Genomic DNA, 26,620 nt, shown 5'->3' with positions numbered 1-26,620 from the left:
TGTCTCATTCCATTTTTGTGTTTCATCAAATATACTAAATGGAACATTCTTTTTTCACATGCTAATTCTATTTCTCCTTATGTGAACTTATCAAAATATTTAAAAATGAATTACTCTAATATTTATGATCAGAATAGTCATACATTAGATTTGTTTAAAGCATGTTACCCACAGTGCTATTCTACAAAAACATTTGCTTATGTTACACATTTTAAAAGAGGGAGTTATACACATTCATTCCACCATAACCCTCAATTTAGTATCTTCCACTAATATTTTAAAAACAGAACACTAGTACCAAAGTCTAAGGGCAGAGGTGTGTAGAGGAGGGGAAAGGGCTTCAAATTAAAGTATTTTAAACTACCTAATATGTAATATATAGTACCTGAATTAATACACTCACTTAAAAGAATTAAGTAGATACTTTAAGCACTAACATGGAAAATGTCCAGGATATATTAATAAACGAAAAAAGGACACAGAACATGAACCATTTGTGATTTACGGCAAAAACAAAACAAGAGTGGGAAGAATAGGGAAGCAGTCGCTGTCCTAGGTGCTAGAGACCCAGCGATGAACTAGACAGGTTTTTCCTGCCTTTATGGAGTTCACTGGTTAACAGGTATCCTGACTTTATTTGGATTTACTTTTAGTATTAAGGCACAGTAGAATATAATAAAATTTCTCAATTTCTTTCCAAATATAAGTTTGAGTCTAAGAAGAATGTAAAGAGGAATACAGCTACACACATTACTTTCTGGATTTCAGAGCAGAAATTACAATATAAAAAATTTAAGAAGTTAAACACACACACAAAATATATTTCCTAGTGTTAATGAAAACAGAAAAAAAAGTCTCAAAATCACTTTTTTAAGTCTTTAGTTAAACTCAGGAATCTTTTTCATTACCCAAATCTGAAACTCAATTGATAATATTAAAGAAATCAAGGTATTGATTATTCATATGATCCCAATTTGGTTTAAAAATTACTTACAGTGTATTAAATGCTGTCTACTCCTAAAAAATATCTTGAACTAACTTACTAATAGTAATTTCTGGAAATAGGATCAGAGAGACTGTGAGCAGATGGAAATCAGAGAAAACCTTACACATTTTACTGTGCACACTCCTATACTGTTTGAGTATTTATGGTAAAATAATATCTTTATGATATAAATGAAAAATAGTTTCAGTGCAGAACCCAAAACTTGGTCCCATCAAAATTTCCCTATGTAATACCTTAAAGTAATCAATAAGGAACTGCTTGAATAAAAAAGTCAGTGTTATGCAGGTATAAAAAGCAGTAAGGGAGAGCCCCCTACACTATGAGTGTTTTCCAGGACTTATGTTAAGTCAAAAAACATAAAAGGTGTAAAACAAAGTATAAGTTTTATCTAAGAAGGAAAGAGAAATATGACTAAGTGTACATACATTTTCTAAAAAAAAACCCCAAAAACTAATAAAAATGGTCACCTATAGGGGAGGGAGAGGATAAAAGCTAGATTTTTCTAAATACACCTCATATTGTAGTTTTGGTTTTGCAATCATGAAAATATTTTACATAATTTAAAACAAAAGTAAATTAAAATGAAAACAGGTTATTCTCCAAAACTGACAGCAAAACAGACAAATGTATCAAACTAGGTATCAACTGGGTGGCTTAAACTCAGACAGAAATCATTTCAAATTATTTTAAAACAGTAATTTGACTGTAAATCCCTAGTAGAATTTACATTAATTGTAAGAATTCTTAAATTGTTTTCAGCAAACATTTTCTAAAACAACTCAAAATAGCAATACTAATATGTATATATAAATATAAATAATAAAACAAGTGATTCACTACTCTCAAGACTTCCAGCATAAATGAAAAGAGCTATAAATATAAAGCTGAAAAAGTTAAAGGAAAAATCTTATAATCTTTAACCCTTAAACTTTAAACAAAATCAGATTTGGAAATACTGCTATGAACTCACAATGTATTTTTTTCATTTGAATAATCATACAACAAATTCAGCAAAGCTGCAGAATATAAGATCAACACATAAAAATCATTTGCATTTTTATACAGTAGCAATGAACACTCTGAAAAGGAGTGTTTACAAAAGCATTTTAAAAATTCACTTTACAATAGCACGGAATAAATTTAACCAAGGGGATACAAGACTTCAAAACCACAAAACATTACTGAAAAAAATTAAAGAATACTTGAATAAATGGAAAGACATGCCATGTTCACAGATCATAAGATTTAATATTAAAATGTCAATATTACCCAAAGCAATCTACAGATTCAACACAATCCCTATTCAAAACCCCAAAGGCCTTTTTTAGAAAAATGGAAAAGAAGACCCTAAAATTTGTATGAAATTGCAAAGGATTATGAATAGCCAAAATAATGTTTTTTAAAAAAAAAGTTGGACTACCTAAACTTCCCAATGTCAAAATTTACTACAAAGCTACAGTACAGTGTGGTAGTGACATAAGAGAGATATATAAATTAATGGAATAGAACTGAGAATCCATAAATAAACCGATGCATCTACAGTCAACTGGTTATCAATAAGAATGCCTAGACCATTTAATGGGGAAAGAACAGAGTCTTCAACAAATGGAACTGGACGACTGGGCCCTTACCTCACATCATATACAAAAATTAACTCAAAATGGATCAGCAACCTAAATATAAGAAATAAGACTATAAAATTCTTAGAAGAAAATTTATGGGTAAATCTTGATTTTAGATTTGGCAATGTTTTTTCAAATATAACACCAAAAGCACAGGAGGAAAGAAAGAGGTACATTCAACTTTATCAGTCTTTAAAACTTTCATGCATTCTTGACAGTACACTGTCGAGAGAGTGAAAAGATTACCCACAGAATGGAAGGATGTATTTTCAAATCATATATCTGATAAGGGTCTAATATCCAGAGTATATAAAGAAGCCTTATAACTTAACAACAAAAAGACAAACAACTCAATTTAAAAATGGGCAAAGGACTTGAATAGATATTTCTCCAAAGATAAACAAAATGGCCAGCAAGCCCATGAAAAGATGCTCAACATTATTAGTCATTAGGGAAATGCAAATCAAAAGCACAAGGAACAGACACCACTTCACACCAACTAGGATGGCCATTATCAAAACATTGAAAAAAACAAGCGTTGGAAAGGATATAGAAAAACTGGAACCCTGATACACTGCTGATGGGAATGTAAAATCATGCACCCACTGTGGAAAACTGGTGGTTCCTCAGTAAATCAAACACGGAATTACCATATGAGCCAGCAATTCCATCCCAGTTTTTAGGTAGACATCCCAAAAAACTGACAAGTGTTGAAAAAAAAAAATTGTACACCAACGTTCACAGCAGCACTATTCACAATAGCCAATAGCTGGAAACAACCCAAACGTCCACCAACTGAATGAACAAAATGTGGTTTATCCATACAATGGAATACTATTCAGCCATATGGAGGAATGAAATACTGATAGAAGCATGGATGAACCTTGAAAACATTATGCTGAGTGAAAGAAGCTGACACAAATGCCACATGTTGTATAATTCTAGTTATATGAACTGCACAGAACAAGCAAATCCAGAGTCAGAGAGTAGATTAGAGCCAGAGTCTGGAGAGAGGGAGGAATACAGACTGACTGCTTAAGGAATATAGGATTCCTTCTGGGGTGTGAAAAAGTTCTGGAACTAGACAGGTGGTGATGGATATACAACACTGTGAATATACTTAATGCCACTGAATTGTACACTTTAAAATAGTTCAAATGGTCAATTTTACATTGTTTAGTTTATCACAAAAACAGAAGTCTCACATACACACACACACACACACCTCTGTCCACTAAAAGGGCCTACAAACAACAACCCACTTATAGCAACAAAGACCCAGATTATGATCTTTAAATATCAGAAAGGAACATCTTGTTATACTAGAAAATAGGGTTACCAAAGGTTACTGAGGTTTTAACAAAAGATACAGGAGTCAACATGAGGGGGTTTCCACTAGCTAAAGATGAGACAATTTGAGAATTAAAAATAACTGCAATGAATTAAAACAAACATATTCAAAATCAGGGGTTCGTACTGATACTAAAAACAAAAACAAAAAAACCTCACTGGCCACCTCTATCACGTAACAGGAAAAGAATCAGGCGTTTATCCTGCTGTTCCTCAGAATCATATAATTGACTAAGGTAAAGAAGTTCTTTATAGAAGTACTCCAGCAAACAAACAGAAGTAATGATAGAATATCACCACTATCAGATATAATGATCTAGACTGGGGTCAGCAAACTTCTGCAAAGGGCCAGACAGTAAATATTTTAGGCTTTACATGCCATACAGCCTTTGTCTTAACCAACTTTGGCACTGTAGTACAAAAGCAGCTACAGACGATATGTTAAGCAAGCAGTGTGGCTACATTCCAATAAAACTTTATTCCCAAAACAAGGAGAGGATCTGATTTCATCCATAGGCTGAAGTTTGCCTTAACCTACGCAATTGTCATCAATGTAGATGAAAGATTGATGGGGAACTTCAGAATAGACGGTGAATCAGGCTGACAATAAACCCAACAATCAACAGTAACATCACAAAAAGAGAGATTTCTAAACATTACTTGCCACCTGATATTATGCAATACTCAGCATCACCTAAAAAAGTAACCCGACTAAAAGAATCTAACGGTCTGCAGGAAATACAGGGGGTAAAGGTATATCTTCCTCTATTAAATGACTACAGGGATTAAAAAATAATCAGCAAAACCTATAAAGTGGGAAATTTCAAAGAACAAATGATCCAATTCTTCAATAAATAAATAACAAGGAAAAGAGGGGAGAATATTATCATCAGATGTAAGGAGATTTTAAAATAGCAATCAAATGCAAAATATGGACGTTGTTTTGGATCCTAATTCAAACAAACCATTAAACAGAAAAATTTTGGGGAAATGTGAATCCTTGCTATCTGATGTTAAGGAATTTTTCAAATATTCCATGAAAAGTAGAAGCATGATGCTATAGTTCTGTTTGTTTATTTTAAGCATCCCTAGAAAAATGTATTTGAAAAAAAAGTATGATCTCTGAAATTTGCTTGAAAAATATTTGGTAGTGGCAAGGGTATAGATGAAACAAAATTGACCACATTTAGATCATTATAGAAATTGGAGATGAACACATGGTGGTGCATTACACAATTCTATTGACTTTTATAGGATTGAAAGCTTCTTAATAATGAATAATTTAAAAATAAATACTCCAAAATGGAAAAAACATTCACCACCATTTTGGAAATACTAGGCTCCCTTAAAAAAAAAATTAATGAAAATTATCCCATTCTACCAGAAACCAAGTTCAATGCCCACAAAGAGCTAAGTGGAAAGGGAAAGGGAGAAGAGAAGTGGAAAAGGAGAAAGAGGGAAACTGTGACTCATTCTTCCCCTCCCTCAGCCTAGTCAGTGACAAGGCAGTAAGGTGCTGCTACTAGCTGCTTCTTTAAAAGTGTCCTGGCAAGGACAGAGTATTTTACTTTATAAGAAAAGGTTTCCTAGGAAAATCCCTCTGCCTCAAGCTGTGAAAACTGTTTGATGTTCTTAGAGCCCCCACGGATCTTGGTTATTTCAAAGAAGGAAATAAAAAGTTACCAAGAGAAAAAAAAATTGTTAGAGGGGGAAGAGACCTCTCTCCCCGACTTCCTCATAATTGAGAAGGAAGAATAAAAACTGAAGGAAAAAATATACTATACTCTGCTGAAATCAACTCACATTTAATAACCTTGATGGTTTTGAATGGTTCTAAATAATTCTCCAAATTTTCAATGGGTACCTCAGATTATTTAACTCTATTGAACAAAACTGTAGACATCCAAGTTGGAAGAAAGAGGCTCTTTCTTGTTTGCCAATTACAGTTAAACATTTAATACCCAAGGGTCAAATGCAAACCAAACTGTCACTGTATACAGACTAGCCTGAAAATAGTTTTCAGAAGAAAAATATGCAGTATAAAAAAGATGGACTACATAGACATCAGATCCACTTAAAAAACACATCTCACATTAAACAGGCAAACAAAAACTTCATGGGCACTAGGCCAACATCTGCTGATTACAAACAGTACTCACTGAAAAAGTGCCAGATCCCTAACAAACTATAACTTTCTTAGTGTCCTATAAAATATATTCAAGATGGAACCTCCATTATTAATACCTTGGAGATATTGTAGGTTCGGTTCCAGATCATTGCAATAAAGTGAGTCACACAAACTTTTTGGTTTCCCAGTACACATAAAAGTTATGTTTACACTGCACTGTAGTGATTAAGTATGCAAAAGTATTATGTCTAAAAACAAAAGCATATACCTTAATTATAAAATACTTTGTTGCTAAAAATGCTAACCATCATCTGACAACACAAGGTTGCCACAAACTTTCAGTTTATTTAAAAAAAAAAAGTGGTATCTGCAAAGTTCAATAAAGCTAAGCAAAATAAAGCAAGGCGCAGTAAGGTAAGGTATGACTGTATTCTAAAAGGCAACAGGTGATGTTTTTCCTCAAATAAGTTAAAAAAAAAAAAAAAGACGACTTGGAGGCTTCCTTTATGACCACCCTATACATGCCCATTAAAAAAACAAATAACCTGAAACTAACATTGTAAATCTACTACACTTCAATAAATAGTAAGAAAAAAAAAAAGATAACAGAGAGGTAACAACCTACACCTAAGCCTTAATTATTTTTATTAATACTAATAGCAGCTAAGATTACTTTGTGCTAGACACTGTGCCAAGCACCTTACATGCATAATTATCTCCTTTAAGGACTACAATCACCCAGAAATGCAGGTATTGTTATCACTATGTCCAAATAAGGAAACTGAAGCTATAAAAAGTTCATAACTTGTGTAAGCCCACTATACCTAATAAAAGAGCAGGCTCTGGCTTTACAATGTCAAAAAAAGACATAAAGATATACATACCTAAAGGTACTATCAAATTTCACTCCAAAAGTACTTTAATTTACAGAGTATTCTCTGAAACCTTCCCCCTCTCCCCCCAGAACATGGAGCTCATCTAAGCAAAGCAAAGGATACAGAACACGTGTCAGGTAGTAAATTATCCTTTCCTTCTTCCCTAAGTAGGGCAGCTTAGTCCCTTTCCTAGTATTACTGCTAACTGCTGTTTCCAAAGTGTAAAATCCAACCAAATGGGTAGTTCACTACAATCACATAGTAGCATAGCAAGGTCAAAACAGCAAAGGTTTAGGACTCAGAGACATTAGGGATTTATTCCCAGTTCTGCCCTGTTACTAGTTTTATGTTCTTTACCCTCCAGAAGGGCCTCAGGCTCCCTGTCTGTAAAATGGAGATATCACCTAAGTCCTGTAGAGTAATGCTCTTTAAATGTTGGCTCTCTTCCCTTCTCTTGTAAAATAAAAGCAAGTTCCAAATGCCTAAGACAAAGCCTCCAAAGTGTGATCCAAGGAATATCAATCCTTCAAGGGATCCCATAAGCAGCATTTCCTAAACTTCTTTGGCCAAAGAATATTTATTTCAGCATTATAATGTATTATTATATTATACAGCATTGCTTAGAGTAACTGGTATAGGAAACGCTGACCAAAGGACTTTCATCTCGGTTAAAAAACAAAACAACACTTTGCTTCAGATTCTATGATAGCTCTTTTGGCTCTTCAGCATCCATTTTTATCCAGTCTAGTTCCTGCCTACATTCTGTATTGCTGAGTTGGCACATAAATGCCTTGTAGATATATGAATACTCCATTTATTAACTATTATACATTAAAACCCAGACATCCTCTTTCAAACATGACCTGAAAAATCCAACTGCAGGATAAACAGGGCTTGTTATCACAATATAAACAGAAAACTTTTTTCCACTAGTCTTCCAGTTAGAGTAGACAAGGAAAGAAAAGTTCATGTATCAGTGTACATTTATCAGAACTGTATGAAATAAACCAATTATTACAAACAGAATGTGCACCTGGCCTCACCCGCAGAGAAAAATGCAGTAGAGGATCAGAGCCAATTATACTGTATCTGAATTTTGTATCATCACAGAATTTTACTGTAATCTGACATTTAAAACACTTGCCAACTAAGAAAAGTTCCTCAGAAGCACAGAAAATTTTCTCCAAGTCATTAAAACTATAAATCAACTTTTTAAATTAATATGTAACTACCCTCAAAACTATAAAAAATACTAAAAAGAAAAACATGATTATGAACTGATGTATTAAAATTTGGTCTGTACATTCAAGATTCAATGCTTTAAATTTGATTTATTTTTCAACATTCAACATTTATTAAGCATCAACTAAATAAAGAGGATCTTCATGGATCTTTATGTCCAAGAATAATGCAAAGCAACAACAAAAAATACTGAGACAAGAGACCACAGGAAACAATAAAAATGGAAGCAGGTGGGTGATGTCTAACACCTGCCTTGAGTCAAGCTATGATGTTTTCAACAAGCTCAAAATTGGTGTCTTCACCAATTTTCACCAAGTTCCCAGAGGCAGCAAGGCTCCATTTTTGCACATCATTCACATTCTCTTAAGACAGTAAAGAGTAAGAGCTCTAGATTAAATTACTGGGTTAGAATCCAAGCATCTGCCATCAGTGTTGCTGGTTATAAAACCTCAGCAAAATTTACCCAACCTCTCTGAGCCTCAGTTTCCTAAACGATAATGGGATCTGGCTAATAACTGACTCTGCAATATGGATTCGACTGTATTTATTACCCATATCTTACAGTCACTGTTTCATAGATGGTCTGTATTAACTTTAAAAGCAAGGTATTTGCTCTTAAAATTTTTATTTCAAAAGGATAAAACACTTTACTTGTATATGATTGACAATTTACTTTCTCCTTGGTAAGTAACATTAATAAAAAGCAAAAGTTCCTAAGCCTTACCCTAAGAAAACTTAAATCAACCAATTTCCCAGAATCTTCCTATTCTCTTTCTAAATTATAAAGGTCATAGAGTGTAGCAATTAAAAGAACAGATTCAAAGTATGGCTACAAAATCTGCTGGCTGTGTAAGGAAGGCCATCTAAGCTTCAGTTTCCTCATTTGTAAATTTTATTTGCCTTACCAGACTGTGGTAAAGATTAAATGAGATAGAAATAAATTGCTTAATACAGTGCAATGACATAGTAAATAATGAAAATTTTTTTGTCTTTACCTGAAGGCTGGTGGCCTTAGTTCCACACACCAGGCCTATTCCTACTAGCTGTGAGATCTGAATAAATCAATTAAAATATTTTTAATTTAATTTCTTCATCCATTAAATGGGAGAGAATATTGCATCAAAGTATTATGAAAGTTAAATGAAATGACAGTGGTTGACACACAGTAAATACACAAAGGGTAGCTGAATCTCAATTATCCTAGTTCTAAGATTTAGGCTACCACAATTAGCATCCAGGGAAACTCAACACTCATCATAACTACAAACTTTTCTATAATTAACTTCTTCCCCAACCCTCACTCCTGTGATCAACAGCAGCATTTCTTGCCTCTTCCCTAAACTTTAGAAAGTATATAGGCTTTCCCAGGTACATGTGAAAAACAAAAAGATGATGTTTAATTTGGACATAAAGTAAAGCCAGATTTTTAAACAATATCTTACTCCTAAATTAATACTGATAGCTAACAAGCTGTACAACTTATGTTGATACCATGTAGAAGACATTGTAGTCAGAGTCTTCTGCCACTGGGGATTTTTCTTTCCTAAGGATCCAGGAACTGGTTCATCTGCTCTTACTTTAGAGGTCACGACACACAGACCCTTTGTTTTTTACTAAGTACTCATTCTCCACTATAGCAGAAATATAATAATAGACAGAACACTTCCTCTATCCTTTGAAAGTGCACAGCCATTCTTTAATTTTCTAGAAATTGATAGAACGTAAATATATACTGTACTATTAAGGCTTCAAAAGGCTTTCAATAAAGGTTATCCGTGACGTTCAACTGAATTTAAACAGAATTATGCTTTGTTCTTTAGTAACTGGTTGGATTTCAAGAAGGGCACAAACATTTACTACTTAAGAGAAAGTAAAATAAATCTCTTTTTGTGTAAGAATCATGCCCTAGGCCAGCCAACCATCTCACAATGTACACAATTAATCACAGAAGTAGATACCATGTTGATCAGTAGAAACCAATTATCCTGAAAACATGGTTTCTCAAAATGCAATACAGTCAAATTTTACAGCTATTTAAGAGGTTGGTTTATTTAGCAAGATAATCTATATTGTTTATTAATATTTCTTACTTTCTCTGGGAAAGGTCTTGAATTGATACACAAATATACACTAGTCTATCAGACAAATAAACAGTATCCGAGAGATGTAAAAAGAGGGCTTGTAAAAATTACAGTTTTCATCAATCCCCACAAAAAATTTACATGTCTAAGTACATCCATGGTGAAAGGGCCTATTCATATTTAAATAGTTTACTTTATCTCTTGCAGAATAGCCTACTTGGTGAAAATAAACTGATTTGTCACTTTTCATTATTCTAAATCTGTCTTCTACCCTCATCCACTCCAAATAAACTCCTGGAGGACTTGGGGTATTATAATACCTGGATAGGCTCAATGTTTCAGAGGTACTGTACTTATCAAACAATGCAACCTAGCACCGGAGTTCTTTCTTTCATTCAGCTATCCATCCAAAGAGTTCAAAGCCACTCTGTGCTAAGCATATAGGATAACACAAATGTCTGTATCTGAGTCTCTTTCTTTTTCCTACTATTGCTCCTTTGTGTTTAAACAAACACCTAGGTTTAACTTCATAAATTAATTTCTTATATCAAAACTTAAATGTTTCTAGAAACATCAGCAATAGTTTGATGACTTGGAAACTCTAATACCATATTTAACTATCATGTATAGTATAAATGTAACTATCATGACAAATTGCCTTCAACTTAAATATGTACTAAGTGTATAGAAAGCACTGTGATCCACATTGCAGGAAATATAAAGATGAGTAAAATATTGTTTTTGCCATACTGGGATTTATAATCACCTGGGGAGAGACAAAACAAGTTAACCAGAATGCAAGGCAGAATATAAGAAGAGTGATTGTGCTACAGGAGTTACACACAAGTGCCTTTCATACCTTACGGTAAAAGGCATAGCAGACTAAGTAGCTGATGTGGCATGTGAGATTCTGAAACGTGGGTAGGTCTTTGAAAGAGCAAGGGGAGAAAGTATATGACAAAGAATATTTAGACTAATAGGATTCCACTGGGACCAGGTCAACTATGGCAATGACAATATCTAACAAGCATACCAATAAGAATTTCAATATACATTTTAATAGTTATGCTAAAATATGGGGAAAAAATCATTACCTCCTATACCAAGCACCTTTCTGAAGAACATAAATCTCTCAACCTCCTTTAATGTGGTATAAAATTTCAAAATAAACTGAAGATACGACTAAAAACAAAACAAAGCAATGAGACAAATCAATGAAGTGTTTTTAATCTACATTCCCCTTATCTATTCCTTTAGAATAAATAGACCACATATATGATTAGACAGACTGACAACAGTATCACACAATAACATAATTCCTGGAAAATTCTAAACCTGCACTGTTCAATACAGTAACAACTAGCAACATGTGGCTACTGAGCACTTAAAATGTGGCTACTCCAAATTAGGACGTGCTGTAAGAATAAAATACCCACTAGGTTGTGAAGATTTAGTACCCCCTCCCAAAAAATGCAAAATTTATTATTAGTAAATTTTACACTGATTATGTGTTGAAATAATATTTTGGACACACTGGTTTAAATAAAATACATTCAAAAAATTAACTTCACCTGTCTTTTTACTCTTTTTAATGTGGCTTCTAGAAAATTTGAAATTACATATGTGATTCACACTTGTGGCTTGTATATTTCTATTGAATAGTTCTGCTTAAACAACTGCTTAACATTTATATTGTTCAGATTTCTGTACTTGCTTCATGTTGTTGCTTCATGTTGGCCTGGTAATCACTTGATCATATGACACAAAGTAACCTCCCAAAACATCTATGCCTCAGTGACAAATTAATGAAAGGTGAGACAACTGTCAAAAAAGCCTGTCAGCTTCTTAACTACTCTTTTGGACCAAAAGTGGGAGAAAAAAACAAATAAAAACTTTTCCAGGTACATTTACCAAACAGTTAATACTCCAGGCTGATGTCATGAGATTAAGTTAGAAAAGAACTACACGGTGATGCAGACATGGGATCCGGGAAATAGGAGAGTGGACTCTGAAGAGCAATGAAGTAAGCCAGAGGATGACAGATGTACCTTGGGGGCATGGAGAACAACCAGGCCAGATCCCAGCAGTAGGACAGGACTCTAGGAAAAGGACACTCCAGGAAAAGAACAGAGGGTAGGGCAAAATCTACATAACGCCCAATAAAATTGAGGCAAAAAAAAATTAAGATTGTAATCATTGCAAATTGCAAGAAAAAAATGGCAACAAAAAAAGTGTAAAAAAAATGTAAAAGCAAAGGATATGTGAGTTTCTTTAAATTATTAAACAGAGTTACCATACAACCTAGTAATTCCACACCTATGTACCCAAAAGATCTGAAAATATATGTCCACACAAAAACTTGTTCAAAAATGTTCATAGCAGTATTATTCCTAATAGCCAAAAAGTAGATAACTATCCAAATGTCCATCAACTGATGAACAGATAAGCAAACAGTGGCATTTCCACACAATGGAATATTACTCAGCAATAAAAAGTAATGAAGTACTGACAAATGCTGCAACATGGACAAACCCTAGAAGACATTACATGAAGTAAAAGAAGTCAGTCACAAAAAGCCATATATTGTATGAATCCATTTATATAAAATGTCAAAAATAGGCAAATCCACACAGATTAGTGGTTGCCTAGAGCTAGAAAAAGGGAAGTATTAGGAATGACTACTAATGAATACATGATTTCTTTTTTGGGTGATAAAAATATTCTAAAATTAGACTACAGTGATGGTTATAGACTCCATGAATACTGAAAACCACTGAGCTATATATCTTAAATTAATGAGTTTTATGGTATGTGAATTAGATCTCAAAAAAACAGTTTTTTTTTAAAGGAAAGGTAACCATTGTACACTACTCAATTCTGCACAGAATATTGCTTAATGTTTAGATACTGAGTATTAATCATCTGAATAATAATTTAAGTAAATAAAATTAAAACTGGTGGTATAATTATATCAGTAAAATAGTAAAAGGGAAATGGGGATGACAATAAATAATATCTACCATAATGAGATGACAATAAATAATATCTAAAAATAATTTTAAGAAATAGACAAATAGCATACTAATTAAAATTATGACAAAACTCCTAGAGGAAATAGCTGTCATAGTTTAGGTTGCCTCTAAGAAACTTGAGGCACAGAAGTTTAGCTTCCATAACAAGACTAAGTCATATGACTAGAATACATTATTAAATAAAAAAATTTTTTTTTAATTTTTTAATATTAAGGAATGCTTGGTTTAGGAGCAGAATGAAACCGTGCGCTCTTAAAGAGGTAAAAGGCACAGGCTTCACTGACATTGACGCACTCTGCGCCTCTGATCTCTCAAGAGAACAGGTTTTCTCATCTAAGATGTTTGAAAAATGGAAAGTTAAGTGAGAATATCAATAACCTTTTGTCTTTTTCTTTTACCATGAAATATTTCCAGCAAGGACACAAACAATATCTGCTGGACACTATAGATCGTTTCTCAATATACAAACAGTGGTGAATATTTTCAGTGTCCTGCTTAAGTGTTCATCAGTTATGACTATTACCATTTTACCTCTAATAGCCAAACAGAAGCACTCTCTCATTTTTGTACTTACTCCCCATCACATTCAAAAAAACAAGTTTAGTAATCTACTAGAATGAAAAACAATAGTAATTTTCTAGAATAATTGATAGAAACATTGTTTTAATTCTAACACTCTTATGCTAAAGCCAGTGTTAATTTAGTTCTGTATATACAAAATATGATTCCAGAGCAGAAATACCCTGTAAAGATTCAGAATGTCTATGGATGATACTTAAGAAACTGGAATGCTGGCTGTCACCAGCAAAGGCAACTGGTAATTACAGAGCAGAAATAGGAAGGAGACATCATGAGTACTTTTTAAATTCTGTATCATGCAAGTAAATTCCAGTTTTTTAAAGCATAATATGTAAATAAGACAGTATGGAACTATTATACAGCATCCAATTAATAATACTATTGTGGTAGTTACTATATATCATGCAAATATAATATACATATAGCTATATATTATTATTGAAGCCCTACCAACTCAAAGCTTTCCCTTCTCTTCAGAGCTGGAGTAGCAATTTGACTTAGCTCAGTAACTTCAACACAAATTTTGAAGAAAATGGTTGATCAATTAAAAAGAATTAACCAATTTTATGAAATAAGGGGAAATAGAGGGAGTCACATTTTTAAAAGATAGATTAGCCTATATTGGAAAGAAATCTGAAATACCTTTTCACTTGTATTAGCCAACTAAGCCCCTAAGAATTTCTTAGACCTCCAAAAGAGAAAAAAGTACTTTGCTTTGATTGGCCTTTTTCCTCATATCAACAATTACGGTACCTACCTTTTCAATTCTCATTACAGAGGCTATAAGTGTATTTGGTGAAGTTACTCTCTTACAGCTAATTTAATTCATAAGAAAGCTTAAATGACTCCATGCAGTGCCTTCTAAGCATTCTACAAATAGAAGGTATAGGCATGTTAAAATCCAAAAAGCAACTCTATATATATCACAGAAGAAAAAATAAGGCAACAAATCTTAAATCACGTAAAATGCTGTTGCTGAGTAACAAACAGAGATGAACAATGAAAGAAAGAGCTAGAAATTATTCCCTGGGCTAGAATACTACACTTTAGTATCTTTATCCACATCACTGAGAACCAACAAGAGTTGGTCAACCAGACAGAGATGACCCAGTTTTCTTCCTCATCACTTCAGTGACAAAGAAATTAGACTGTTTGATGCAGTGAGAAGTTATTACAGAAACTCAGCTATCCAGAAAAGATCTTCCTGCCTTCTGTCCCTTCAAAAGAGAGTGAAGTTAGTATAACTGAACTTTCTCCAGATCAACATTTTGAACAATTATCAGAGTGATTTCCCGTGGAGCTGTGTGAGCCTATACTAAATAATCCCAATATGCCTGTTTTCCTGAATTGTCTGTCTACTCTTTTTAGAAGCTGTAATGCTTAATATCAGTGTACATTCATTCTTTCTAATCTTCAGGGTGTTTTTAAAGGCAATTGAATGATTTAGAACTATGTGTTAAAAAATAAAGAACTCTAACTAAAAGCCAAAAAGTAACCTATGAGTTAAGTGTATGTACCATTTGTCTGGGGATTTCAGCTACTCAGGAGCTTTTTGGTCTAATTCTTGATTATCAAATACCAATTAATTCCAAAAAGGTGATGTTCCCAATGCACACTGATTCTTTAAAAAAGCAAAACAAAAAAACAGAAGGCTCACAGCTCCTGACATAACAGGTGTCCAATAGATACTTGATTGTGTACATAATTTTTTTAAAAACTTTCATTAAGTTTGCTGTCAAATATTAAAACAAAGAGCAGAACACTTAGAACACTTCACAACCTACAGGAAGAGATGGAGAGGAATAATAATCCTTAATAATGGCTAATTTGGAGAATCACATTCTAATATTACCTAGAAATATAAATATACCAGATTTACTTACAAACAAGCAGTACTTTTCAAAAAAAAAAAAAAAACCACTGCTCCAACTGAACATTTAACCAAAAAATACCATATATTACTTATTTTTCTTTTAGTGATGGCATAAGCTGTAATAATTTTGTTTTCAATGTTACTCTTAAGACGTTTTCCCTGAAATCTTAGAAGAATTGAGGATTTTTTTCCAGTACACCTATATTTGCTAACACTCATGCCTGAAACTAATTTCAAAAGCAGAACTAATCATGAAAGTCTTACACAGTTCACTGCTAAATTATCAATGAAAGACTATCCTAAAAACAAAAGGCATTTTAGCTTATCTCTGGAATCCAAGTGTTAAGTTAACAGCAATCCATTCTCTATAACATATATAATAAAGAGCAAGAGCTCTAGAATCAGAATGCCTGGGTTTAAATTCTAGGAGAGCAACTTTCTATCAAGGTAATATTGGACAAGTTGCTTCACCTCTCTAAATCTCATTTACCTTTCTATAAAGTGGGGATAATAGTATTAGCTACTTTGTAAAGTTGTACTGATTAAAATGAACTATTGCATGTAAAGAATTTGGCAGAGTGATTATTAGCACACAGTAAACATTCAATAGGCATATCACAAGTCAATCACATTATTCATAGCCACTTTCTATTAAAGCAACTTATTTATTAGCCTCCTAAGCCAAGGAATTCAACATAATACAATTAATGGTAGTGAAAAAATGGAGTATTAATGTTACTGCTATGCACCAATGTTACTAATATTTTTGCCTTCCTACCCACCATCTCTCTGGCCTATATATTCTTTCAAATTATACCACCAACTAAAATACAAGTTGCTAGAAAAATAATGCCTCCGTCAGAAATGTTTACTTTTTATTACTAAATTGATTTAAAAGGACAATCAAGAAATTAACAACACCAAACTATGCTAATAAGGGAACATGATAAGGGTTCATATTTATGCCACTGTTTGGCCATGGTACCCTGGAGACCAAAGGGAAACGTTGGTTTGGCAGAATTTGTTTCAAAAAAACCAAAACATCATAGTCTAAATCTCATCAAACTAAAACGCTTCTAAGTAAACTACTCAATACAAAAATATAAGATTCAACCATTTACAGAATTTTAACTTGCATATCATTTGAAAATAGTCCTTTCTCCCCAAAACATAAGCAAAAGTAGGAAAGGAGACTGTAAACTAAGAATCCAAATCTACAAAGTTGTGTCTTTATATCTTGTACCAGACAAGTACATTACAGACTTGGGTATAAACTGAAATAATTTACTGAATGTCTATTATGTGCTGAATATTAACTCATTAAAGAAAAAAAACTGGACTAAAAACTCAATAATAAATAGAATAGAATAAGTTCCCTTTATTTTATCAATTTAATCGTAGGAAGCTTTGGGGAAAACAGATTGCTCTTTTAACTCTACTGTCAGTTTTTCCTCGCTGTTCTTTTCATACAGGTCTTTCCATAAATACACATTTCTACATCACGCTCAACCAATTTCAAAGACAATTTATATAACCAAGGAAGATTTGTACAACCCAAGAGAGAAGCAAAGATTGCAATCTCTACTTTAAAACCAATGAACCATGAAAATACTCCTATTCTTGAAATCATGCAAGATTCCCTCTCCACAAACCACCCCCCCAAAATAAGCTAGAAAATGACGTTAAACATTCCAACAAATTCATTTACTCCTGGTGATTATGGTCTCAATAGAACAATATCTGGGAGGGAAATCAGGTTGGTCCTGTTAGTATCAGCATATAGTCCCATCACACCCATGTGCTCTGCCCCTTCAATTCTCCATTGCAGGGTGGAGCATCATAAGAGACACCGCATTTCCACAGCCTGCCTAATACCATCCCTGTCCCAAATTCCCATGAGTCTTATTAAAAAGTATGGAACTGTGGCATCAGGGTTGGCACACAGCACATGTATGTTTCATAGCCTTCTCTAATCATAAATCACACACAAAAAAAGAGTTCGTCTGGTCTCAGAATCTTCTGCTTACACTTTCCCAGCCTTGCTGTTTCTCCAAAACACTATCTCACACCTGCAACCCAAGTACAAAACAAGGGGCAGATAGCACAGGGTACAAGTATGTACTGCTCTGCAATAGAACTATCCCAGTGAAATGAGAAGATGTCACCCTCATTTTCTAAATGCAATTCCCTATCAGTCAAAACTGATTTGTTAATCTCCTGGGTTCCCTTCAAGTTTTTTCCTAGAACTTTTGCCTTACAGTCATTTCACAATTAGCATTCTAGAGGCACTGCAACAAGAAAGTATGCAATTCTTACATGAAGGTCTTAGTGTTTAAACAACTATGGAAAGGTCTATTGGGAAAGGAATGAAAATTTAATGAAAGGTTCCGGTTTTCAGTTTCACACATGAGCTCTCTTCTACATTAACATGGATAATCTAGAAATCGGCTAAATTCTAATAACCTAATTTTTAACATGTCAAAAGCGATTGAGCTCCCTTGGGAATAGAACGCTAAGTTAGCACCTGCTCTTTGGTTTCAATCACCATATAACTAAATACTGTACAGTAATATGCTGGTATTAATTATTCTCTCTTCACTAAAAAAAAAATTTGATCTAGAAAAGTTTTATATGAAGGAATAATTTAAGTGATTTAACTTAGTTAGGTAACTAGCTAAATTTTCACTAATAGCTTACCAAAATAATTTATCACTAATATTGTAACCAAAATCACCACATATCTATTTTGAGTAAACTACATATGATGCTACAGAAAGAACCATATGACTATTAAAATTTATTTAATTGACACTTAAATCTGGATATGGACAAAAAAGAAATGGTTTCACCATATTAAGTTAAAAAAATTCAAATATACTGATTTAAACTTGGCATAAATGCTTAACAAAAAAGGCAAGAAATGCTTGTTATAAAATAAACTTTTAATTTCTGCTAGTCTTCATATTACCATCATTTTAAAAGCAAGGTTTACCTAAGAATAGCCATTACTTATTTTAAAAAAAAGTTTTAAGCATGTAACAAACAATAAAGGCTGTATAAAATATCTAAAAATTTTATGTCACAGTTTAGTCTAAAAAATATTTTCATATTTTCAAATAAATTACCATGGGGCTATTACAACTAGGTTTTAAGTGTGAGGCCTTCGAATCTACATAAAAAATTATTTTCTTTTTTAGGACTTCAAATGGAAAGCATATAAATAAAAACCCTTAGCTTACTACTCCTGAAAATAAACCCACCATTTTTAGGTGTAGAAAAATTAGAAACAGTGCAATTAATAGACTAGAAAGTTAAATATCATTGCCAGTAACCAACCGCTGTCTACTGAATTTCAAGGAAACCTATGGTATATTAAATTTTCAAAAAGTGAACTCATCTACCTTCTCATCTCAGTATTTTCTCAACTTTCCCATTACAATCAGCAATATAACTTGGCGGTCAAGTCTTCCAGACCAATAACATCAGAATTTATTTTTAACTCCTGACTCCTTCCCAAATATTCCCCTTCGATCCAATCCAAAGTCCTGCCAGTTCTTCATTCACACTGTCTCTCAAATGTATTCTTTTCATCCCATTTTCACATTTTACTTTATATTCTCTAATTATTTACAACATACCCTGCTACTCCTTAAAAGGGCTCCAATGTTTCTACTCTAATCCATCAACTTGGCTGCCCAAATCACCTTCAAGTACCTTATTCAGTAACCTTTAGTAAATTCCAATTTCTCCTGAATCTCAACCAAACTCTTACAAGGCCCCCTCTGCCCTCTATTAGTTAACGTTAACACATTTCTCAAACCGCATCTCTTATTTTTCTACTTAGGCCCCTTTAACTCAGATTTACCAACCTGCTTTATAAGCACAAAATTCATTGATCTGTCATACAAAAATCACCATGTCTGTGCCTCTGTCCATTCCCTCCATCTAGAATCCTTTATGCTTCTCTATCAACTCAAGTTACTGCCTCCTTTAACGCCTGTCTTAAAACACCCCTCTATAGGAAGTCTTCCCTCTCCAACCAATCTACCTCACCCCTTTTTGTCCCTCTAAACACAGCATTTTATTTGTATTTATAATCTTGCAGTCATCAGGCTATTGTTTTCACATTCTGTCCTATAACCTGCCTCCACAACTAAGTGATAAGCTTTTCAGGCCAAGGGCTATAATTTCTTATGTATCTCTCTTTTCAACAGGGGTCCCTTAGAAAACTAGTGCTCTAACAAATGCTAATTATTTCCCTTTCTTTTTATTTCCCCCACCATGGGTTTACTATTCATTTAGTTTTTTATTGAAGCTTATTTTTTGATGAATTAACAATTTTTAACATTTTCCCTCAGTTTTAATTTCTATAGTAAATATCAAAAGAGACCACATCATTTCTTCTAAAATGTCCTTAAAGTCAATGTTGTCAAAAACACATTAGCACTGAACTCCAACTTTTTAAATGTTAAGTCAACCTATATGGTAACAAAAAATTCAACATTTTAACCTACACACTTTACAAGTTACTCCATCCTCAGTCAACATTCACACAATTGAGAATTAAGGGGTCATTTTCAAAGAGAATCCTGGAAACGAAAGGCCCCAAATTTATTATAAGCTGTTCTATTTTGCTCTCTGAAACAGATATAATAAATTAATTACCTAAAATTGATTTCGAGTGGTTTTTAAACCAAGATGAAAAACATACAAACACTCCAGTACCACAAGAGCCTCTTAAGCAGCTATTAAAAGATTTGCTTCATCATAGCTGAAAATTACCCCAGAATTTTTAAATATTCCTCTCAAATGACCCCATGAAGTGCTTAGAAAGCTTGACCATTCCCTGAAAGATGCATCATCAGCTTCCCTCTTCACATACCCTGCATTCTGTACTAGCTAGTCACCAAAAAAATATTTAACTCTCAAAAATAATCTCCCATTCAGCTATTACCTCAGACTACCCCGTTTCAGGCAAGTTTCAAAAGCCAGTATGAATTGAAATCCTGAGTTCAATTAATAGTGATCATTTTATGTTGCTTAAGGATGTGATCAATTTCACATAACTGCATATACTGTTTTTTAATCTCAGTTCTTCAATTCTCTCCTCCTTCTAAGCAACAAAATAGCTTTTCTTTACCCTCATGATTCTCCTTTCTCAAGGAATAAGGAAACAAAATAGATATTTGTCAAATTCTGTATGTTTAAATAAACTGTCATTAAATATCACATAAACATTCATAAATATACACTGGAATGTTGAATACTTAATATATGAAACACTCAAGAACATAGATTTTTCTGCACAAATCTGGGAAGAGGGGACAGCCTAGCAACAACCCTGAACAGAGCCCAAATATCCGTATGATATTCAGGACCACGGCCTTCTGCAAAACCTATGATAGAAAAGTCTAAATCCTTATTATTCTAACTAACTCCATAGTCTTATCTAAATTCCACAAGAAACCAATTCAAGAGTATTTTAAACAGTTCCAAGAAGGGATTCCCGAACTCCAGATCATTTAACAAGCACTGAATGCAATGGCACCCCAAAATTGAACTTAAATGATGAGTCAATGACAATTAACATTCAACTTACTATTTGGCAACATGACAATACAAACCTCAATCAAAACTTGGACCTACTTCCAAATTACCTTTTGATTAAACATTAACTCTATAGTGGTAGACTGGTAATGTCACATCAGGAAGGTTAAGAGATAACATATTAAACCACTTATTCAATTTAAAACAATGTCTGTTGAGATACTACTGCTACTGAGTATCTATCAGCCCCACCAGTCCCTTCTAAAGGGAGGAATCAATGCTGGCCTCCAAACCTGAGTTTGGTACTGAGTAAGTTCATGTCTGGAATAAGAATAAATATTCTGTATAGTCATATAAGCAAGAAAGAAATGTTAGGAGACAGTAACATTTAGTTCCCCTATTAACTATACAAAACTATAATAACCCCTGAGACCTGAGCTAACTAAACTATCCCTCATTCCAATAGCCACACACTCTGCAAAAGCACATCATGGTTATAAACCTTGTCCTCTTTATTCAAAAGGATGAGCAAGTAAACACTTCCATCACTATTTTAACATGGACATTCTCAACCACTTGATAAGGATGACTATCAACAGCAAGAAAACTGTAAGAAATGTTTCAAAACAAACCGTCCAAATAAAAATCATTTTCTCAATTCAAGGTTAATGAGACCGGGGGAGGGGGTATGGGAGGAGAAAAGAGGAAGCTGCCTCATCCTTGACTGAAGACAGGTTTTTGCCCTTTTCCATTATCTCTGATTGTTTTATCAGGAGGTCTAATATTTCAAGATCATGGTATTACAAAGTCTCTTATTTTCAGGGTGAGGTGGAGAAAGGGTGTAAAATAAAATCAATACTCACTGCTAACTTTCATGCTGCCAAAAGCTGAAGGCTGCTGCACTGGCTTGCAGCTCTCCGCAAAGGAGGTGGTTCTGGGCCGCCCTGACATGATCACTCTCTTCCCGAATCACCTTCTTTTCCTTCCTCCCTCCTTTTCTTCCTTTTGTTTTATGTTGGGGTGTTAGGTTAGTGATAAACGCAGCATTAAGTTCTTCCACAGGAAAAAGAAAAAGATTTCGTCCTCTTGGCTTTTCAGTCCTTTTGTATAGCTATAAAAAAAGGCGAGCGATGTATTTCTCCTTGAAGACAGATCAGTACGGATATTTAACATATAGATGATTGGGGGCTGGGAAAAAATACAATTCTTTCCTCTCCCTTTCCTTGGAGGGGAGAAATGGGTGGGGAGGTCCTAAAAAATATATATCACGTGAAACGGGGGCAAATACTTGATTGAAAATAAGTACTTTGAATATTATATTTTCCTCGGGGATTTTTTTTCCGAGTCAATGAAGAAGGGAAGCGGCGGAAGGATCACGAGTCTCACGCTTGAAAAGAAGGGGGGATGGGAAGGAGGGAGGGAGAAGGAGGGGTGGCTCGGAGATGCGACGAGAAACGCTGCGGCTCCGGCAGCGGCGGGATCCGGCGGGCTGACGGTGAGGGCCCGGCGAGCTGGAAGGCGGCGGAGTCGCGAGTCAGTCAGAGGCGGGCGGTGGCGGCGGCTCCTTTCCTCATTGCGCCAGGAGCAGCTGCAGGCGGCGGCTGGATCCAGCGGCCATGGCGGCGTCGGTGGCGGAGGCAGCTCCCTTCAGACCCCAGGCAGCGGCTCCTCGACTGCTCCCCATACGCCGGGGACATGGGAACCCGGCAACCGCTTCCGTCCCTCGGGGCCCCCTCCCCCGTCCACGGCACCAGCGCGGCCGCCCTCCCGCCCCTCGCCTCTGCTCGGTCCCGCTCAGGAAGTGTCCGCGCTTTGCCCCTAGCCCGGAGCCCTGTCAGTAGCTGCGGGGCCGGCTCCTCCTCGCTTCCTTCCTTCCTTCCTTTGTCACTCGGCCCGGGCGGCGGCGGCGGCGGCGGCGGCGGCAGCACCAGCACAAACCCGCATTCGCCCGGGTCGGGGGCTGCTCTGTGTAAGGAGCGCCGTCTGCGCAGCCGCCTAGCTCTTCCCCACTCCCCCTCCCCCCTCCTACTCGTCCTCCGCCTCCTTCCTCCCCCACCCAGCCTTACACCGCCCAGCGCCCCGCCGCCCGCGTAACAGGCGTCTGGGAATCGCCGGCCGAGTGGAGCGCCCGCCCCCTTCGGCAGGGGAGCCGAAGCCCGAGCGGAGCCAATCACGGACGTCGTTTGTTTGCGGCTCTTCCCGGAAAAAACCGATCCACGTGAGGAGCCAATTAGAAAATGTCGCTGGAAATTCACGCCCAAGGGCGGAAAATGCCGAAGATAGCCGATAGAGAAGAAGGTGGGTTCGCCTTGTTCTGTGGCTGGCGAGGAGAAATTCGACAATGGCAACAGCGGCCAATCAGAACCGCCGGCCCTCACGGTAAAGCTTGAAGAGTTAAGGGCAGTGAAGCCCGGAGTCGCTGGTTAAAGCGCACTGCTGGGCACCGCGGCCGCGTTGTAATTGGCCGAAACTCCGCTGGGAGTGCACCTCCCTCGGTGATTGGTGAAGGGATGGGGCTTCCGAGGACAGCCTGGCCAGTCAGAACGTCTCCTCCCTCGCCGAGGTGGGGAGAAGTGGAAAGCTAAGGGACGGTATCTATAAAACGCCTTCTCATTGGCCTGAAGCTTTGGAGTTGGAGTGCGGGCGAAAGTGAAAAGGAGGGAGGCCGAAACCCGTAATGGTAGCCAATCGGCACTCACTGCCGTCCAATCGCAAGACCTAGCTGCAGTATGATTGGCCTTCGGCCTCCGGCGGCGGTCCCAGCAGCGGGGACAAGCGCGACTTGGGTCGTGGCGGACAGTCTGACGGGCTCGCCTGCGGCTACTCGCAGCCAGTGTGGAAACCGCAGCCCGAGAGCGCGAGCCACTGCGAAACTGCTGCGGTCGCAGGGGCGAGGCTCGGAGAGCTCCAGCGAGCTGAGGGTTTAGGGGCTATCCCCACCCACTAGAGACTCTCGGCGGGGAGGGGCTCGTTCTGCGCGCCCCAGGCTCCCCTTCGCCCGGGGGTACACGTCCCGAGTACCGGCGTCTTTCCAGAAAGGGCCAGACGGGTGCAGGGCGCTTCCCGGGTGTGTGCAAGTTCTCGGACGCTAAACTGAGAACAAAGCTTTTAGAGAGGCAATGTCTCTGGGCGGCCGCGCCCCGCCCAGTCGCCGAGGCCACTGATAAGAGTGGGGCCGACTGCGCCTGGTGCGCGCGGCCAGGCCCGGCCTTCTAGAAACGCCCCTGAGAAATGAGCTCATGTTGGATGCGCGCGCTCCTCGGGCGAGACTGCCCAGCGCAAAACGATCCCAGAAAGCAGGTGAGGGGAAGTGCCGTCAGGCCGGATATCCCGAAGCCTCCAAGGAAACGGGAATAGCCCTTAGTAGTTTTTGGTCCTTCGGAACTAGGGCGAGCTATAAAAGTACTATTTAAGTAGGTTTCACACATACGCCAGTGTTCATTGTTCTACAGAGAACCGATTCCTGTGGTTTGCCTTAAGGACAGTGAGGTATGGCTACGTCAGGATAGCGGAAAAAGTAGAGTGGACAGTTAACATCCTGACTGTAATCCCGTGGTGTCTAATATCCACCTGCAGAGTCACCCCTTTCTGTTAAGATACGATCTCTAGAGAGCACATATAGAAATACCCATTCTTAATCAGATTAATTAGCTATTGCTTTGAGAAACTCATGAGGGAGTTGGGACAGAACGAAGTAAGCTTTTATGGGAGACAGGAAAGGTCTAGATAGCGTTTGCAAACTCAAATGTCTACAGGGGCCAGAAAATTAAAGCAAATGAATGAAACTGGACTGGTACAAGACAACAGGGAATGATAAGGAACGTGGCAAATTGGAGTGTCCGTGCTGTAACTGAAGGGAGCAGCTGTTCAGCTCTAGCAGATTGCTGCCCTGAGGAATGTGGATCCAGTGTTCTAAGATTCTGTTTTTTCGCCCCCCAAAAGAAACCCTAAAGCAGGATTTTTGCATGAAATCTCTCGATTTTTAAATGTTGGCAGTATTTCCAAGCTCTGCAAGCCAAGCTAAAAACTTCCCAGGGTAGATGTGGCCAACATGCATTCAATCCGTAATCTAAAACCTGGGCATAGATTTTATAGCCCAAGAGCGGTAGAAGCTCTTTTTCTTTGCAGGGAAGAGTGAACATGAGTTCTCTGGATGTCATGGAGGAAAGTAAAGAATGTTAAAAGCAAACTCTACGTGGCAGCTTTGTCAGATGATTGTTACCTCTCCATGCAAACTATTAGGAAAGACTTGCCACTGGTCCCTAAAATGCTGTGAGACAAAGCTTGAAATCCTACCTTTCTCTTTACTTCCCATCCCTACTCCCAATTATACCAGCAGGAAAGTGAATAGCAAATGTTTAGGTTATACAGATTAGAAACATGCATATTTTGTGTATAATAAAGTACAAGAATCGTCTACCTTAAGGCTATGATTAGTAGCTTTACTGTTGCTGCCTTCAAATGTTTTGAACTGATGCTGTTTAATATAAAATATCTGATCAAGGTGGGGAGGAAATTTTATAGGAAAAAAAGTAGTTTAGTCTAGAAATAGGACTTAAGAAGGGAGAAATTTAAGAGAAAATACAGAACGACTGAAATTAACATTTATTGTTTCTCCAACCTTTTAAACTCTTGCTTTACCTTCCCGCCTGCTTTAAACCACTTATCAGTTTATAGTAATTTTAACAGTTAATGTTTACTGAGTGTTTATAATGTGCAGGACACTATTCTTAAGTGCTTCACACACCCTATCTCAAATTATAATCCTATGATGTAAGTACTGTTATCACCTCTGTTTTAAAGATGAGAAAACTGAGGGCCAGAAAGATGTACTAACTTACCTGAGGTCCACAGAGCTAAAGTAAACAGAACCAGGATTCAGATCCCCTGTACTTCTCTCTCAAGCACAGTCCCTGCCTCTCCTGGTATATTTTCCTTTATCAAAAAGTCTAAGCCTTATGTTTTCAACTCTGTGTGCCTAGTTGTGATTATATCCTCTAGTTTGGTTTTTACCAGCTTGGTTTCCTTTAGGTCTCATCACGTGGTCCCTTGTAGAGATCAGTGATTCTGAGCCACAATAATAATAAACCAGAGGATTAGAAAAAGATAAATATCCAAGAAAGCTGAGTGATACAGTACAGGTAAGTAGTGTGGTAGGGGAAAAAAAAAGAGGTTGGTAAGGGTGTCCACAAGGTAATAGTTACAAATTAAAATGAACAATGAACTGGCTTCTGTATATTTGCATAGTACTTCGCACTTAGGAAGTACTATTATGGAACCATTAT

At 36.4% G+C, this 26,620-nt stretch overlaps 1 protein-coding gene across 3 annotated transcripts in view; it reads right to left on the bottom strand.

Annotated features, from left to right (window-relative positions):
- The window catches only part of GSK3B (glycogen synthase kinase 3 beta), a 167,138-nt gene extending 144,420 nt beyond the window's left edge, over nt 1–22,718 (bottom strand). For all 3 annotated transcript variants that reach the window (XM_031455135.2, XM_010981569.3, XM_031455129.2), the window contains exon 1: nt 22,199–22,718. In XM_031455135.2, the coding sequence (XP_031310995.1) occupies nt 22,199–22,286 (88 nt within the window). In that variant the 5' untranslated portion in view covers nt 22,287–22,718. The remainder of the gene's footprint in view (nt 1–22,198) is intronic.
- Between the last annotated feature and the right edge of the window lie 3,902 nt (nt 22,719–26,620).

This window comes from Camelus dromedarius, chromosome 2 (genome assembly GCF_036321535.1).
Source record: "Camelus dromedarius isolate mCamDro1 chromosome 2, mCamDro1.pat, whole genome shotgun sequence".
NCBI lineage: Eukaryota > Metazoa > Chordata > Mammalia > Artiodactyla > Camelidae > Camelus > Camelus dromedarius.
Note: the sequence above shows the minus strand (reverse complement) of the source record. Positions and strands in the feature narration are given on the sequence as shown.